General features: G+C 42.8%; 1 protein-coding gene across 1 annotated transcript in view; it reads right to left on the reverse strand.

The window, feature by feature from the left end:
* Positions 1–17,374, reverse strand: part of LOC121014148 (aminopeptidase O-like) — a 44,899-nt gene that overhangs the window by 18,617 nt on the left and 8,908 nt on the right. Inside the window, exon 3 of the mRNA XM_040450178.1 lies at positions 4,956–5,072. Within this exon, the coding sequence (XP_040306112.1) occupies positions 4,956–5,072 (117 nt within the window). The remainder of the gene's footprint in view (positions 1–4,955; positions 5,073–17,374) is intronic.

Here is a 17,374-nt window from a genome sequence, read left to right on the forward strand (position 1 = left end):
TGTAAGAGTAAAACTGGTTTTGTGAAACTCTTTTTGCCAGTTGGCTGTGGTCATTCAAGCTGGAACACCTGATGTCTGGTCCTGGCAACAACTGTGCGGACACGAAGACAGAACCCAGCAGGGGGACGACTTGGCTGTGGTCAGTAGCCTCTTGGGGGCCTGGCACTTGAGTGTAGCTCGTTCCTAAGTCAGTGTCTTGGCCAGTACCAGATGCTCTGCGGGGGTGTTAAGAGGAGATCATGGCATGGAGAGTGGCTCCTGAGGTCAGGAACAGGCGCCATCCTTCCCTTCGTGTGGCCAGTCATGGGAGCACATCCAGGGAGACTGAGGGCTAGTGCCCAGCTGTCCCATTCCAACCTAACCCAGGAGACCTCTCCTTTCAGCCTTCAGTACTTCCCCAAACGCAATGATGGGGGGGAGCTGATGCTGGTCATGGCCTCTCCCAAGAATTAATTTTCTGGCTCAATCTACCAACTGAAGCACCAGGGCAGGGCATGACACCTTGGGGACCTTTCTAACGTCCCCCACTCTTACCTAAGACAGATAAGACACTGAGTTGCTGATTCTGAATTTCCTGAAAGTTCATTGGAGGTGTGCCCCTAATTTTGAAGTGCTTGGCTGTAGTCTGTAGGAAGAAGTTAACTTTGTGGCACCTGGGTGGCTCAGTCGGTTGGGTGTCCAACTTTGGTTCAGGTCATGACCTCACAGCTCGTGGGTTCGAGCCCCACGTCAGGCTCTGTGCTGACAGCTCAGAGCCTGGAGCCTGCTTCAGATTCTGTGCCTCCCTCTGTCTCTGCCCCTAACCCACTTACATTCTGTCTCTGTCTCTCTCAAAAATAAACAAACATTAAAAAAATTTTTTTAAAAAACCAAAACACTTGTTTAGAAAGAAGTTAACTTCCAGGTCAGTTGTGGGGCTCTTGGGGAGAAAGGTCCCAGAGCCACCTTGCGTGGACCCTCACCTCACTACCACAGCAGCTATTTTTACACTTTTGAAGGACCTGCTGAAGAGGGCAGGAAAGTCTTCACTTAGAAAGGAACTTAGAAAAGATCTTTTGTTTCAAGAATCAGTTAAAACTTGTATTTGTAAACTTCCATAGCTCTTTATTTGGGCCAATATGGTCAAAAAGTGTAGACATCATATTTCTGTGAACTAAATTTTCCCTCAGCTCATTTTCCATCTTGGTTAAAGCAGCCCCACAATAAGGTTAGTAGTTTCGGTAGCTAAGGATGTAAAAGATGGGTGACCCTTGTACTCAACGATACTTTCCAGGCTAAGGAAGGCAAACATTCCCCCACCACCAGTGCCCGTTTCAGATGGTGGCAACGAGAGCGGGCAGGCAAGGCACAAAGTGGCCTAGGAGGACACCCATGACTGCCCAGCTTCCAATCGCATTTGTACTCCGGCGCTCTTCTTGTAAGACTGGGAGCAGACCCGTGTATTCACGCCACAGGTGACACGGGCACAGGGAAGTCAGAAGGCCGACACCCACCAATCTGACACACAACACCCTGGTGAGCAGACGGCACCATGCTCGGAAACCCTGACACACAGAGCAGACGCTCTACCACAGCTGACACACAGAAGCTGCACAACAGGCACCGACACTGAGCTACCTGGAGAGAACAATGAGACACAGACTTCCTCGTGGGCCTGCACTAGGCTGTCCACACACAGGGAAGGAAGGAGGGAGGGGCCGAGGAGGGTGACAGCGAAGAAGCTGAAGCAGCTACTGAACAGAGGGGCCCCATTCACGGCAAGACAGGCGCCTTAAATAGGTGAGAATCTTCTGGTGGGATGCATCAAGGACGTGCTGTTCTGCCAAAAAAGGAGGGCTGCAGTGATCAGTGGCATGAACAGCTGAAGACCCCACTGCCGCAAGCTGTGGAAACACTGTAGCAGCAAAGCCTGGGGAAGTGGGCTCCCCTGTCCAAGAGGACTTTACACATACACTTTCAGGAAATAGGCCTGTTCAAGAATAAGGGGAGACACCTTGGAAACATGGGGGATGACACTCCCTGCTGTGGGCCATAGAGCCCGGCAGTTCCTGGGGCTCAAGTCTTGATCCCAAGGTCACAGCACCCTGAACAAGGATCACGGGGCTTTAGCCTACACTGCTCCCGGGGAAGCCCATCCAGAACCCTTTCCCACAGGCGTGCTCCACACACAGCCTGCCACACTCAAGTTCCGCCAGCTTTCCACCAACTGCTATTTACTACATGTTTAAAAGCCCCGATAACAACCAAAGAGGACTATCCTTATTGATCTAGGTCAAGGAGAAACACTGAGAATAAAGTCAGAATCCTCAAGCCCTTCCAACCAAATAACAATTCTTTCTCCCATGAAATGTTCTGTCATTTAAAATAAAGGCAGATGGTTATTCAACTAAATTCCTGCTAATCAATGTCACAAGAAATCACACTTAACTAATGAAGTTTCTAGAAAACACCCTGGTTGGCCAAAATCCTGTTGCTTTTCTGGTTCTGAGTGACATTTCAAGGAAACTTCACAGTGAGACAAGCTGTCAGCATAACCAACTACATGCCAGGACCTCAGAGAACCTGGGGAGGGGGCGAGGCGAGGGCACATTGTTAGAAAAAAATCCCAACCGTGCACCACGGCCCCAAGGCCCTCCTTGATCTGGCCCCTGCCCACCCCTGACCTCAGCCCTGCAGGCCTCAGCACAGGGGTCAACAAACCCCGGATAAGGCAGGCCAGATCAGCCTGCAGCTAGGAGCAGTGTGTATGCTTTTAAATGGTTTTTAAAAAGAACAACAACAAAAAGAGTATCTTGGGACATGTGATAATTATATGAAATTCAAGCTTCAGGGCCCACAAAAAGTTTTACCCGTGCAGGGCACATGTTTGTCTACATGCCATCTACGGCAGCTTTTGGACTACAACAGCAAAGTTGAACAGCTGCAAAAGAAAGCCTATGGCCTGAAATATTAAATATCTCCTTTACAGAAAAAGTTTGCTGACCCCTATCCTAGCACATGCCGAGTTCACACCTTTGTACTTGTGGTCACCCCTGTATGGAAATCACCCCTGGCCCTTGGGCTTGATATGGCCAGTTCCTTCTTGTCTTTAGGTCCTGGCTCAAATGTCACTTTCTCTGCGTGGCCTTTCTGGAGTAGTCTATCTAGAGACACCTAGCCCGGCTTCATCCTGTGTATCTCTTGCATAGTTCTTACCTGAAATGGTCTTATTCATTTACTTATGAGCTGTCTTTCCAGAAGACTATAAACTTCATAACGGTGACCCTCGCTGCTCATGACCACTGCTGTCACCCTAGTGCCTGGCAGAGCTAAGTATCTGCAAAGAGCAACAGGGACTGCACTAGTTATACAAACGGACTAAAGCAGGCCTCAGGCCCCAGGCTCTCGCCAACAGAGACCCAAGCTGGAGAGCCTGCCCTGGCTTCAGGTATCCTGGTTTATAAGTTTTGTGAGATATTGTAAGTAACCAAATTAAACCTGCCCTACTTCTCATAGGTTTAAGAGGTTACAGGTAACAACTTCGTTGAGCTGTAAGTGAAGAACACGATGTGTTTTATGCCAAAAGGAAGGGGGAAAACAGGGTCTCCCACCTCCTGGCTTCCGGGCAGAGAGTGACAGGTGCCCGGTGCCTGCTGTGATCCGCCTGCCCTTGCCTTGGCCGCTGCTGGTCACAGGGGCCTGGCATTTCAGCAGCATTCAGCTCTGATTAAAACATAACCTCATGCCTATAAATAAAAACGTCTTTTAAATACTAATTAAAAATAACACGCTGGCATTTGGAAACTCCCATAAACAAAAATATAAGAGTTGAAATAAACAGCAACCGTTGCACGTTTGATCTGTGCTCAGGTGGGTAAAAAGCCACATGGGTCTTCTCTGGAGTTTTCCATTAATTCCTGAATTTATGGGGCTTTAAAATGCATAACAATGTCCATCTTACCTTTTAATCTAATAACAAGGGGGCTTTTCTCAATTTACTCCATTTTAATGACTGTAATTAGTTTTAATAATATTTTATTTAACCCAACTAACCAAAATATCATTTTGACATTGTATAAAACAAGAAGAAATTATTAATGAGATAATTTGCTTTTTTACACACTACGTCTTCAATATCCAGGGTGCATCTCACGCTCTCAGCACATCTCAGTTCACGACAGCCATGTATCCATTACTCAAGAGCCACACGTGCCTAAAGGCTGCCATGCTGGACTGGATGGTTTTTAAATGTTCAGTTATTTCAACCAGACACAAACCAGACTTACTTGCATTTTAAGGGTTTTACATAAAAGAGCTTTTCTCTTTTTGATTGGGTGCTTGTTTTTTTCTTCAGATGACTTACTACAATAACTATTTACTATTTTATATATAAAAACTCCTGGAATTCACCTTAGGATTCACACTGCATTCTTCACAATAAACTAGAAGATATTATGAACCGCATCATATTGCTTTCCACAAGCATCCGATTTTGCTTTTCAAACCACGGCTGTTAGATTTAGTTTTCATTTCCTTCACACATGGCTCCTTTCCTGTCCTAACTGAACACGACCGAGAAGCTGTGGCACATCTGAGCCAAGTTTCCTTAAACGTGCTGAGGGATGGTGCACATCGTGCACAAAATGACCACCTGAGTTATAATTCAGAAACACCGCACCCTGTCTGCTCATTCCTTTAGGAGACTTATTCTATCCTCATGATTTGAGAAGTAAAAAGGGAAAACTTAGGACGGCAAGATACTCTGGTGAAATGAGGAGCAGAGGCCCCCTGCTGGAGCAAACACAACCGGGGGAACAGCTTACGCTCGGCTCCAAGTACCTGCTCTTCATCATAACCACACAGCAAGGATGCTGCTGATGGAAACAGAAGCTTTAGCAGCATGGGGGCGATGGGACCACCTCTCTTCCCCAACAGCGAGGGCCCAGCGTCTAAGCTCCAAGAGCGCTCCTGGTTACCTCTGCATCCTGCTGGGTAAGGCGGTATGCCCTTTCAAGGCTTTGAAGAGTCCGGGGGTTCAAAGTCTTCTGCTCCAAGAGATGCTCCAGAAGTAAGACAAGCTGGTCTGGAAGGAGCTAAAGGCAAAACCAAAAAGCTTGTGAAAAGACTACAAACTTGACCTTGGTAAAACCTCAGGGCTTACACTGTGTTCCCAAAGACACTGCATTCCGGGGCCTGATTAAGCCCTATTCTCCATGGCTTTTCATGTCAGTTCTAAATTTAGAGCAGATCAAAAGATCTGGTGTTTATCTTTTTATTTTTAGGTTGTACAATGTGATTTTTTTTAAAGGTGTGCAACATGACAATATACATATACACTCTGAAATGACAAAAACTGTACTTATCTTAATAAAACAATATCATGGTTTATTAAACCTCTTTCTTTTTGGCATATGCCAAAAAATGCCATTTAACCTAGGTAAAGATTCAAGAAGCCATCTGATATTAAGAAGCAGCTTTCAGATTTCCTTTGTTATCCCCTAAACATTGCAAATGTACACCAAGAAATAAAAAGCACATAATGGAGAACCATATCTCACAATCCTCCATTATAAAAGTTGTAAGTTTATTATTCCATCAAAATTTTAAAATGATTGTACACGTGATTTTACACATGGATGTACGTATGTATGTATAATCACACACACATACACACACACACAACACACACAAGGTCACCCTTATTCCTGAGTTTTTCATAAGGATGGGTCAAAAGAATGGTGTTTAATACTTAAAGGCAAGGAGAGAATGTTTTTATGCAACATAAAAGCAACAAAAACTAATTTGTGAGCAAACGATATTTGTGAAATCCAAGGAAAAATGTCTTTATTCAAAACTGAACCGCACGCAATGCCTAGATCAGCCTCTATCAAAGAGCAGCACTCAAACAAAGGAGGAAAAAATTAATCTCAGATACATCTTATAGGAACTGAAAAATATCCATTCTAAAGTCAAGGTTTTAAACCTATTATGAATTCCATTATTCTCCACATTAAGCTGCCCTCCCTCCTTGCTTGCACCCAGATAATCCCTGTCAGCAAACTCGATCTTGTCAGTGTGCAAGTCAATGCTAGATCAACAGCATGTTCATACCACCACCTGGATGTTAATCCCCACTTTCTGTTACTTTAGAAGAAAATTTAAAAATCATTGGCTTCTCTAGCTACCTTTCTGCCTTTTTGTCCCCAAGTGGCACTCCGCCCTACCCTCACTCCCAAACACCACATACACTTGCCCAAAATGTACGTGGAGGAACATCAAGCAGCCTTGCAAGCATAACATTCACCAGGCAATTCCACAAGGAAAGCATTTCTTGTATTTTCTCACTATGCCCATCTAAGTGATAATAAAACTCCCACTTTTCCTACAGATAGACACAGAAGCACATCACTTGATTCCTTGGCATTTATATTTTACAGCAGCACTTCATCTACCTTAGAGTCATGCTGTGGATCCCCTCTCAGGCTGACAGGATCAGAACAAGGTGCCTTCAGAAAGAATAGAGGGTTACAACCAGCACTGACCTGTGAGGTCCTGTAGGAAGACTCAAAGAATAGCTAACACTTCATTTTCTTTCATTATTAAGTCATGTGCCTTTAAGATGTTCCAAGGGATCAAATCACTACGTAACAACAAGAAGTAAAAACGCCAGTTTTTCATTTTTTACAGTTTCAGACACGAGACTTTTATATTTTCAAAAAATTTGTTTCTAACACAGCCCAAATCCAGGACCACCAGCCTCTAGGGAGCCTCCTCATCCACCAGTTCACACCATGAGCAATTTCCTTAGGCCCTGCATGTACCCAGGCTCTGTCAGCCCTCCTTCCCACCCACAGCATGCTGCAGCTTCCTCTCTGGATCCTTCCTTCCCCCATTCTAAGAAGGGCTCTTCTCTAGTGGAGGCTAATCCTTCAGCACTGGCCTTGAGTACAACCCCTCAAGTCGCCTTAGGTCAACTCCTCAATTGTCCTCCTGCATTTGAACCCTCTTCAGAGAGCTGGCCTTTCTGCCCCATCAGGGTTCCCACCCCCTCACTACTTTCCTTTACAAAGTGTGCCCCAGTGGCCCCCACCTGGCAGTGACCTAGCCTGGCATCTGACTCTGTGGGGGCTGTGGAGGGGAGAGCCCCAGACTGACTCAGGGGCCCATCCAGCCCTACACTCCCTCCCCCCAAAAGGCACTCTCAAAACTGGTCCACAGCACTTCCACAGCTAGCCAACACCAGGAGCAATGGCTTCGTGTCGAGGCCACTCTGGATACAGGAAGAGGGCTTCTGGGGAGGGGCCCACCTGATACAGCATAGAACACTACTCATCAGCTGGGGGTGTGGGACTTGTTAGCTAACTAAATACAGCAGAAACTAGCCTGCCAATATGCAGAGTTACAGGGAAGGAAAGAGAAAGAAGGAAAGCATCTCCTTATTATGTGCACACACGTACAAAGAGGCCTATTGTTACAACTCAAGTCTGGGATTTGGTTTAAAGTACAGAGACCCACGGAGGAAAAAACCCTTGAGTAAGACGAGTCGCTTGGTCCTTAACTTACCCCCAACTGGGTTTAACCAACAAACACAACTCCAATTTACAAATGAAGAATTACTAACGTGAATCTATCAAGATACCTGGATTCACACTTTTATATCTCTCGCAGTTTTCTTCTGAGCAGAAAGGTCACACATCCACACAGAAACAAAACCACAAGGATCACTGAAAGCTTTTGTCCTCTCCAAATTTTCCTCAATGGAAAAATATTTAAAGCCAAGCCCCCTGCTTTAAGACAGACGGCGGAGATGGATTAGGGAGAGGTGTGTGTGTGAAACCTTCAGGGCTCTCTAACACGTTTCATTTCCTCTAACTGGGGAGAGGCACAGAGCAAGCTGCACACCCCGCCAGGGAGCGCCCCCTGCCTCTGGCCCCTACTGATGAGAGAGCCGGCAACGAGGGCCCACACAGAGACTTGAGACCATTCCTAACACAGGGAGATCTGCGAGTCCTACGCTTCGGGATGGACTCTTCTAGATGACTCTCCCTTAGCAAACAACCTGTTTACTAAGCCGAGTCTGGCTTTCAGCTGCAGCTCTTCTAATTCACCAGGAAAACTGTAGTTTCTAAACAATGGGAAAACTAGAGAAAGATCAGTAATCAAATGCTACTTTAGTACACAGACAATAAAACTGATCAAAGGTCTTTCATTCACAAGTAAACGTGACATAATTTTTTTTACATGACATTACAGACCCTGAAGCGACGATATTAAAGCAAAGATGTGGTAAGTTGTTCACTTTAATACAGTACATTTCCCATTGTAAAATCAACATTTACTCCCCGTAAACCCACCCTACAATGAGAAAGAAGTACTACGTAATAAAGCGAAATGTTTTGCACAGCAGTTCAGAGCTCACACACCAGCCAGTGCAGTGCTGGGCACCACCGGCCCGGCAGCTGGCACGGGAGCACTGGGAAACGTGGCGTGGGTCACTCCACTTCCACCCACGTACAAATCAAATCAGATTTCACGTGATTTCTAGGCCAACTGTGCTTTAACGCAGCAGTGCTGAGAGCTTCCGTTGCACTACGAAGGAATTAAGAAAAATAAAGTACGTGTTTCAGGGCGTTATCTCCTGAGAAAGCAGCTCCTCTAAACATTCTGAAAAGAACTTGCCTTTACTTCTGAGGGTCTAATGGTGCTTACACCCACAGTTCAACAGTGACAAGAATAGAAGGTCCTTTCCTTTTGCACAAACAAGGAATTCATGACGGGGTAATTATTTTTTCCATAGGGAAACTGGCTCGGTATTTTAAAAATTCATCTGCCACAGAAACCCCGACAAAATAAGACTATGGGGTGTCCGAGTCATGTGCGTACTTTGTGTGCGAAAGAGAACTTCACAGCACTGTCAAACTTACTCAAATACAAAAAATAAAACGGTAAAGGGGGGTCAGTCAACACAAATGCTGTTTGTTAAGGATTTAAAAGTCTGTGTTCTTATTTTAAAGAGAAAGGATTCCATAGTTGCTAATTACCCAGAAACGTACAAAGAAAAAAGGAGTCTACCTGGTATTTTCCCAGTCAACTTAAGAACTGAGGCAAGCCACACAACTCGGAATGGTTTTAAAGAGTTTCCACACAGGCTCTTGGAAAGAAAATATGAATTTTCCTAACCCACCCTCCTAGTCTACAAGCAGCACAAAGCAAACAAACCCTGACTCTTCCAGAAGCCCCTTACTGCTGTCACAGGGACATCACTCACTCCTGGCTCCCAGAGGACCACCCACGCAACTGAGCCCCTCCACCATTTCTTCCATTAGCAGAATGCAGAAAAGGCCAGCTTGCCTCCTAGATCAGAAAATGTCACCAATGCGTCTCACTACTGACCTTCCAGAGGCAGGAACCGACACAAGGAACCCGGTGCCACCAACGTCCAAGTCCCACCGCCTGCACCCCTTCAAAAGGAAGGGACCTCCCCTCCCGGCCCAGCTGGCCAGGCTGCAGCCGCACACGAAGGAAGTCTCTGAGAGGCTCCCAGGCAGGGAATGAGCCTGGGACTAAGGCAGCCACCGACTGACAGTGGCGTGAGTTCTATTATTACCCCATTATCACTCTGGATCTGTGCCTAAATGAAGCATGCTTCCTCCCTGCTGCCATTTCCTTTTATCCTGGCTGGAGACTAAAAGCGGATCAATGGGGGCAATACATATGATGTCACTTCAATTTACAGCAACAACCTCCCTCCTTCAGTGTGTCTGAAATACACAGAAAGATCAATTCTTCCCAAAAATGGTTAAAAAATGCTTAGGGAGCATTCTTCTTCCAGAAAAGCATTCTCTGCTATATTTGTCTATGTTACTACGGCAGGAACTGTTTACACTGAACAAAAACAGAAGAAATGGGGGAGGGAGAAAAATCTCAAATTCTCCTGTATGCTGGAGACTTGCTGGCTGAAATTCAACAGAAGCAGGGTCCAACCAGAATTGAAGCTGTTGACCTTTCAAAGTCACAGGCTCTGGGGTGTAGGGGCACAATAGAGACAGCAGTTCTCTGGCCTTTGGATTAAAAAGGTAACTCATAGATATAAAAAGTCATTTTTGTAAGATTTCTCCACAAGTCCACCAAATTCCTTTCCATTCTTCCCAGAAAACTCACACCATACTACATAGCCTCAGGTGTCCCCACAGTCCAGAGCGAGAACAACAGTGCCCCTTCATGCACTTTTCTCACTAAGGGCAACAAGGGACTGGCTACAGGACACAAAGATGGAGACTTAAGTCAGCTTTCAGACGGTACTCTGACCCCAAATGAAACAAAATAAATAAAAATCTCTAAGTTGTATACATTTTCGTAAGATGATTTTTGGAAATGGGTAAAATTAAGATTTACTAAAAAAAAAAAAAAATCCTCAAACCATAAATGCTCCTTCTCTACAACCCCAAAAGACACACAAAATCGTAAGAGTATCAGAACCTTGGTGAAGTTGACCTTATAGACTCCAGACACTGGGCAGGACTATGGTCTTCACATCATTAGTATATAATCTTCCTTCATCTGTCACCTTTTATTTTTTTTCCAGTTTATTTATTTGAGAGAGAGAAAGGGCGCCCATGTGTGTGTGAGTGTGTGTGTGCACGTGCGCGAGCAGGGGAGGGGCAGAGAGACAGAGAATTCCAAGTAAGTTCCATACTGTCAAGGCAGAGCCTGACACAGGTCTTGATCCCATGAACTGTAAGATCATAACCTGAGCCGAGATCAACAGCAGATACCCAAATGACTGAGCCACTCAGGCGCCCCTCTGTCACCTTCTTAATGATAAACGTTGTTAGCTGACAAAAATGAATTATGTAATAACATTTACACAGGAAAGTCTCTGCCTAAGAGCTTTTATCAACTAAAGTATCATGATAGAATTAAAATATTTCTAGTTTAAACTGGTAACTTCTGTAGAGGAAAAACAATTGGCTTGAATTTCTGCTGAAAAACTAAAAACAAAGCCTACAAAAGAAAAACCATCCCCTGCATGCTAAAGCAAAAACTGAATACATTTTAAAGAACTGCCAAATTTAAGAAAAGAAGTCATAGTTCATATAATATTGGGGACATGAACTTGATTTACCAACAAATGAAAATCACCAAATAATTAAAAGCAAAAATAATTTCCTTCAAAATAAGAAAGCAATCTATCTATAAATAAAAATTCATATAGCACAGTTTTGATTGTCAAACATCTTTAGGGAGTAGGTCTGTGGTCAAATTTTAATAAGAAAATTTAAGCAGAAGCAACTGTTCATATAATTCATTTCACACCGAAAAAAAAGCGTATTTACTACAAAACAAAAATACAGTAACTCCCCTCATACACACTTCTTGCCATCTTACCACATTACGGGAACAGTTCCATCTTATTCTTTTTAACAGCTGCATACTACTCCATTATGTGGTTATATACCATGGCCACAATCTGATGTACAAAACCAGCTGACAGTTCTCATGATAAAGGTACTTGCATGCTGGACTTTAGGGGGTCATAAAATCATATGCAACTAGAATTTTGAGTTAGAAGCTATTACTATGTACAAGTTAGGAACTCTAGCTCATAAAACACACGCACTTATTCAAGACAAAGACATCAGTTATTCAACACAATATTATTAATTTAAGTGAGACAATTAATTCCAAGGAAACAAAAAGATTTCTGTTAAAAAAAAAACTGCAAATGCAAGAAAAGTTAGAAGTATTCTCTGATACTTTCAAGTGTTCCAAATTCTTTAGAAAGCTTTATGAAGCCCTATACTGAGCATGCCACTGTTGTCATGGCAGAGTGAATAGACTGCATCACTTAGGAATTTATAGTTTCTTCTTCACGAGTGAGGATTTTTTTGAGAAGCCTAAAATTCAGATCAGGAATGGTCACCCTGTGGCCCCTTTGGTTACTGATTTGGCAGGTTCCTGGGTAGGGGAAACAGACATAAAAACTCCTAAGCACTCTGGTAAAATTCTGGTAATTTTCAACACTGAGTGTTTACAAAGATTTCTTTTCCAAAATATATAATGCCATAAATGATTAACGTACATGTTTATAAAAGCTGTGAGGATTGCATTTTATGTAGTTTAAATAACAGGCTTTATGTCAGCATATAGCCTGGATAATACTTTGATAAAGTTGGTGACATTAAGTTAGCACATGAAAATGTGACTCTTATATAATGTGTACACATGAGACTGACTTACGCCAGTAAATTATATCAGATACTATTTATTTGCTAATGATGGTGTCTGTTTTAGTCTCTGTGGGGTCACTTTTGGAGGTACTGACCCCACCCATGACTCAAAAGTACAGTACATGAACTGCCTGGTCTTGGTCTTTTCCCTTTTTTCTGCCTCCAGCTGAAGCGAATCATTTTTCTTAAGTCAAAAAACATTTCCCAATTTACTTAATAAAGAGAAGATCTACTTTATGAAGAAATTCAATACCGCAATCTAAACTAAGCACTGAAATGCATAAACGATCGAAGCACGTGCTCTAACAAAGCCTGCACCTGGAAACTGGGGGCTTCTGTGAAGAGGTTCAGTCAGTACAGGCAGAATCTCTAGCACTAGTGTCACAAGAAACCTGTTGGCAACCCTCTACTCTTAGTCATAACAACAATATTTGAAAATAACCCAGATCTCAAAAGTTCTGATTTCAACGTTACTATATAAAGATGAATGCTAGCACCGTTAAATGTAAGACGTTAGTTCTGTGCAAGCAAACGGCTAGAATTCTACAACCTTGAAATGCTTTCTGTATATAAGGCATTGCATCAAACAGCTGCACGCTCAGATTTTTATGTTGTCATTTACAACACAGATGAACTATCAAATACGTTCAGTTTTTTCCAAGAGAAAAAAGCAAACAGTAATTTCATTCAAACCGAGAATTTTCTTCCCATCTTTCTCTAACTTCCTGCATTACCCCTCAAATGTCAAAATCAGATAGTCTGTGGAACATTATTTATTACAAATTAAATACTTTAGTGAATAATAACTATCAACTTTAATGCCTCTTTGTAACATTTGGTTGAATATATTTCAGCCCTATGTTCCTGGTAAAGAGTGATCGATCTATGTAACATGCACAAAAGGTGTTCATAAGTACAAATATGTAACCCTTAGGAACATTCAGTCTAAAAACATACTTTTTTCTCTAAACAAGTAGTTAGCAAATGGGGGGGGGGAGAAACTTAAGTTACTGAAAATATTCTCTTCAGTATTTTATGGACAAAAATAAGATCCTTATAAATTTAATCAAAGAATAGCCGAGTTCAAACAAAACTATATTTTAATTTCCATAAAAAGTCTAATAAGGCAACTCCTTTCAGACTGGAACCGACAATGCTCATTTATTGCGCCATCTACCCCAGGCCTGACATGCACATGTTTATCAAATTTAAACAAAGGACTTAATGTACAATGTAGTAGGTGGAGTAATACAGTAAAAATGATGGCAAGAATGGTTGTCAGTCAACAATTTGGTGATTTAAATCTATTACAAAAAAAATTACAGCTACAAATGAAAATTCTAGCCAGGAGTGATTCTCATGTCTAACCTAAAACAAATCCAAAAAATACAAACATTCAAATACATCAATTTAAAGAGTTTTTTTTTAAGCATTCTGTATAATAATAGACGTGGTAGAGGATTCTTAAACGGTAGAAATGCCTCTTCAACTGTAATCGACTGTATTCAGTGAAATGATGGCTCTGTAATGTTCTTAAAGAGCTAAAAAGTAAGTTACGCTGTATGAGGAATTGCAATAACCCGTTCTGCTCTACGTGCAAAAACTTGATAGCTTCTCTAAGAGAAACCTGCCTTTTGCTTTCCAGTCTCCTTGTTAAAACTTGCTATTCAAGATTTTTTTCAAATTAGAAAATTACCTGCCAAAAAGAAAGTAAGCCACAAAATCATTTTAGAGACAATGACACATATGAACAAGACTTTAAGGTGAGAAAGAAAACAAGAAACAGGAGGAGGGAGAAACCAAGTCAACCACTGGCCTCAGCTTACAAACCGACTCAGGCACAGAGGGACACACACATTGGTGTTTTTAAAGTGCAGAACGTAATTTATAAACCAATTTCATCTTTGGGTGTTTATTCTGGTCTAGAATGCTCACATTCCATTACTGCTAGTTCCTGCCCTTTCTTCTTCCCAGGCATGTAGTCAAAACAACAGAAATATCTTTTATCTTAAATAGACTTTATTTTCTAATAGTCTTTCTATATTTTCTACCAAATTCAAACTAAGCATGAGTTTAGCCACATGCCTACAATGTGTTGCGGTTTCTGTCATGAAGTTGACATGACACATATCCCTAAATATATGTATAGCCAACCACAAGTAAGGAGGCATTGTGGGAGTGGGAGGCAGACAAGGGTGGGGAGCCAGACTGCGTGAATGACTCTGGGGCAATAAAACAAAAAGTTATTTTTACCTAATAAAAATGCGTTGAGAGTACAGTTCAATGGACTGTCCAATGTCTCAGGGTTATTTCACAGAATGTATATAAAGCACACGAATCAGATTTCACTCAAATTCTGTATACTTCTGGATTCAAGTCCAGACATTTTATATCCATGACTAACTGAAAAGTTTTATGAAGAATAAAGGATGAACTGGTTAAGGGTCACTTGGACACTTACAGCAATTCGTATTCTTGAAAAAGATGTGGACTTAAGACCTTCAAGAGAAAGAAAGGTAGAGAACAAGTTTCACATACTTTCAAGAAATGTTTACTTCATTTTTAACTTCTTTTCCCCCTCCTCCATATTAACACCTGAGGGAAGCGACACCCCTAGAGGTCAGAGCTCTGTATAAAGAGAAGGGGATGTCTTGTGGTTGCACATCATGTAAGAAGGTGAAACAGTGAATGGGAAACAACAATAAAACCACACGGACACCATCGATGCCAGATTTGTTCACACCAAGTTGCATGCTGTGTACAAATGGTCAAGTAATTCACAAATTAATGTACTTCTCATCACAGCAGAAACTATTCCCAACTGAACAAGTAGATTAAAATAGTAAGCTTAATAAAAATGTTCTTTTGGAGCAAAATATCCACTTTATCACTAGGAGAGTTCACACACTATAATCTTAAATCTACTGTGAGCTCCAGCTGGGATTGAGGCTCGCAGCCCGCCCCCCCCCCCCCCCCCCCCCCAGCCTGAAGCTGATATGGGAACAGGAAATCTGAAATGCGGCCCTGTTTCCTGCCATGGAAATATTTTCTCATCTGAATTCAAGTACTGGAAAGTCAATCCAACAGAAGTAAGTCTTCAAAGATGCAAACAGATACTAACCATGGATCTAAAATCCTGGTAGGTCAGAGACCTTTCCTTTTTTTTTCTAACGTTTATTTATTTTTTTGGGGGGGGACAGAGAGAGACAGAGCATGAACGGGGGAGGGGCAGAGAGAGAGGGAGACACAGAATCAGAAACAGGCTCCAGGCTCTGAGCCATCAGCCCAGAGCCTGACGCGGGGCTCGAACTCACGGACCCGCGAGATCGTGACCTGGCTGAAGTCGGACGCTTAGCCGACTGCGCCACCCAGGCGCCCCGATCAGAGACCTTTCTAATGCGTGTTGGCACGAACATGATTAAACCCCACAACATGCTTTCTAGTGGCAATCTAAAATCTCAAGGATGTGCGAGTTATCCCTAATAGATTCCTAAAGAAATTTCATAAAAATTGTTTTAGATTTTCCTTTATTTATGTATAATGTGCTCATGTAAAAAAAATATCAGTATTATTTTACTGGAGTAATACACTTTAATAGCACAGAACAACTCTTGGAAGTTACAGAACATGTTAAGACATTTCTAAGTTTTCTGTTTATTTAATTTCAGTGGAAAATAGTCCATTGGAAAAGCAAACTTTCCCTTCCCCCTAGTATCCTAAATTATCTGTATAAGTTAACTTGGAATTTATCTTTACAAAAAAAAAAAAGAGAGATTTTCAAAAATTTTTTCTTACAGAATTAAAACTAAAAAGAACTTAAAAAAATATTTACTCTCAACATTTTAACACAATTTTTGCTGTCATTATATCAAAGTTACAACACACCAATCATAATCTACACGTTCTATATCAAAGTGAAGCTTGACTTATTTAAAATAAATTAATTTGAAAAAACAGTCCTCACAGATTCCCCCAAAAATGAAAAAGAAAAATGGATACACATACTTTTTTTTAATGACTAAATGAAACCTTACAGGTTGAGAACCATTTCTCCGCTGATTTCACAACGTAGGGTCTCATCTCAGAACTTTGTTAAGGAATAGTTGAGACACAAATAAAAAACAGGTTGCTCCTTCATGGGCAACCCAAACAAACTTCTCTTTAGAGTCAATATTTAAAATGCAGGTTTTTAAAAATTGTTTGTGGTCAGCTGCCCAGCATTACGTCTACATTTCCATCCAAGAATGCCTCCTAGGAATTCAAAGAACCCCTCTTGATCAGCACACACCCTTGACAGAAGAAGAAAAAGGAGAACAGTTCTCTAGAGACTAAAGTTACCCTATAGAACATTTCTAAAGAAGGCTCCCGCCAGAAGCAGTAATTTTTGTTACTCCTTTCCTGATGGATTTGTCCTTTAAATGAGTTTTCTTGTGTGCATCCGAACACACTTGTTTACCTGGTCTTTTTTCCTTGAAGGCTTGGTGAATATAACACACCAAAAATTACAACACCGACGCAGAGGCCATGGAACACACTCTGAAAGTTAAAATGTTTACAGCGACTACAAAGGCAGGATAACAAAGGCAACAAACAGCCCGTCAGAAGCCCCCTACAGCATTTCTGAAGGCAAAGGAGAGCTCCCATTCACACGGAACGCTATCACCATGGTGGTGGGAATGCAAACTCCACAGAATGGGCTGCTAGCTGTCAGCAAATAAGGGCACGATTATGAAGCAGAACCAGTAACAGTAAAGAAAACTTGGCTTCCTTTCCCGCTAAAGCTCATCTGGTGGAAAGACCGAGGTTAAAAAGAGGCAAGCAAGAAAGGATTTGGTAGAAGGAGAAGAAACCACTCTAATTCTCCTAACGAATACCACTTGACGGCCCGGGCCCCCGCAGCTGTCAGACGGGCCGGGCTGCGGCGGGCGGGGCCGCCAACCTGCCGGGGGGGAAAACGTCTTACTTACTGAGGCTCCAGTCGGGACGTGGGCCGGAGCCTGGAGTCCGCTCAGACGGGTCCCGGCGCCGGCTGATATCTCCCGCGGCCGCCCCGCGCACCGCCTCCGCCTCTGCGGCCAATCCCCGGAGAGGCCGGCCGCCGCGCCCCGCCCTGCCCCGCCCCGCCCCGCGCCGCCAGTCCGGGCCCGGCTCCCAGCGCGCAGCGC

Source organism: Herpailurus yagouaroundi, unplaced genomic scaffold (assembly GCF_014898765.1).
Source record: "Herpailurus yagouaroundi ecotype Mexico unplaced genomic scaffold, PumYag 201, whole genome shotgun sequence".
Taxonomy (NCBI): domain Eukaryota; kingdom Metazoa; phylum Chordata; class Mammalia; order Carnivora; family Felidae; genus Herpailurus; species Herpailurus yagouaroundi.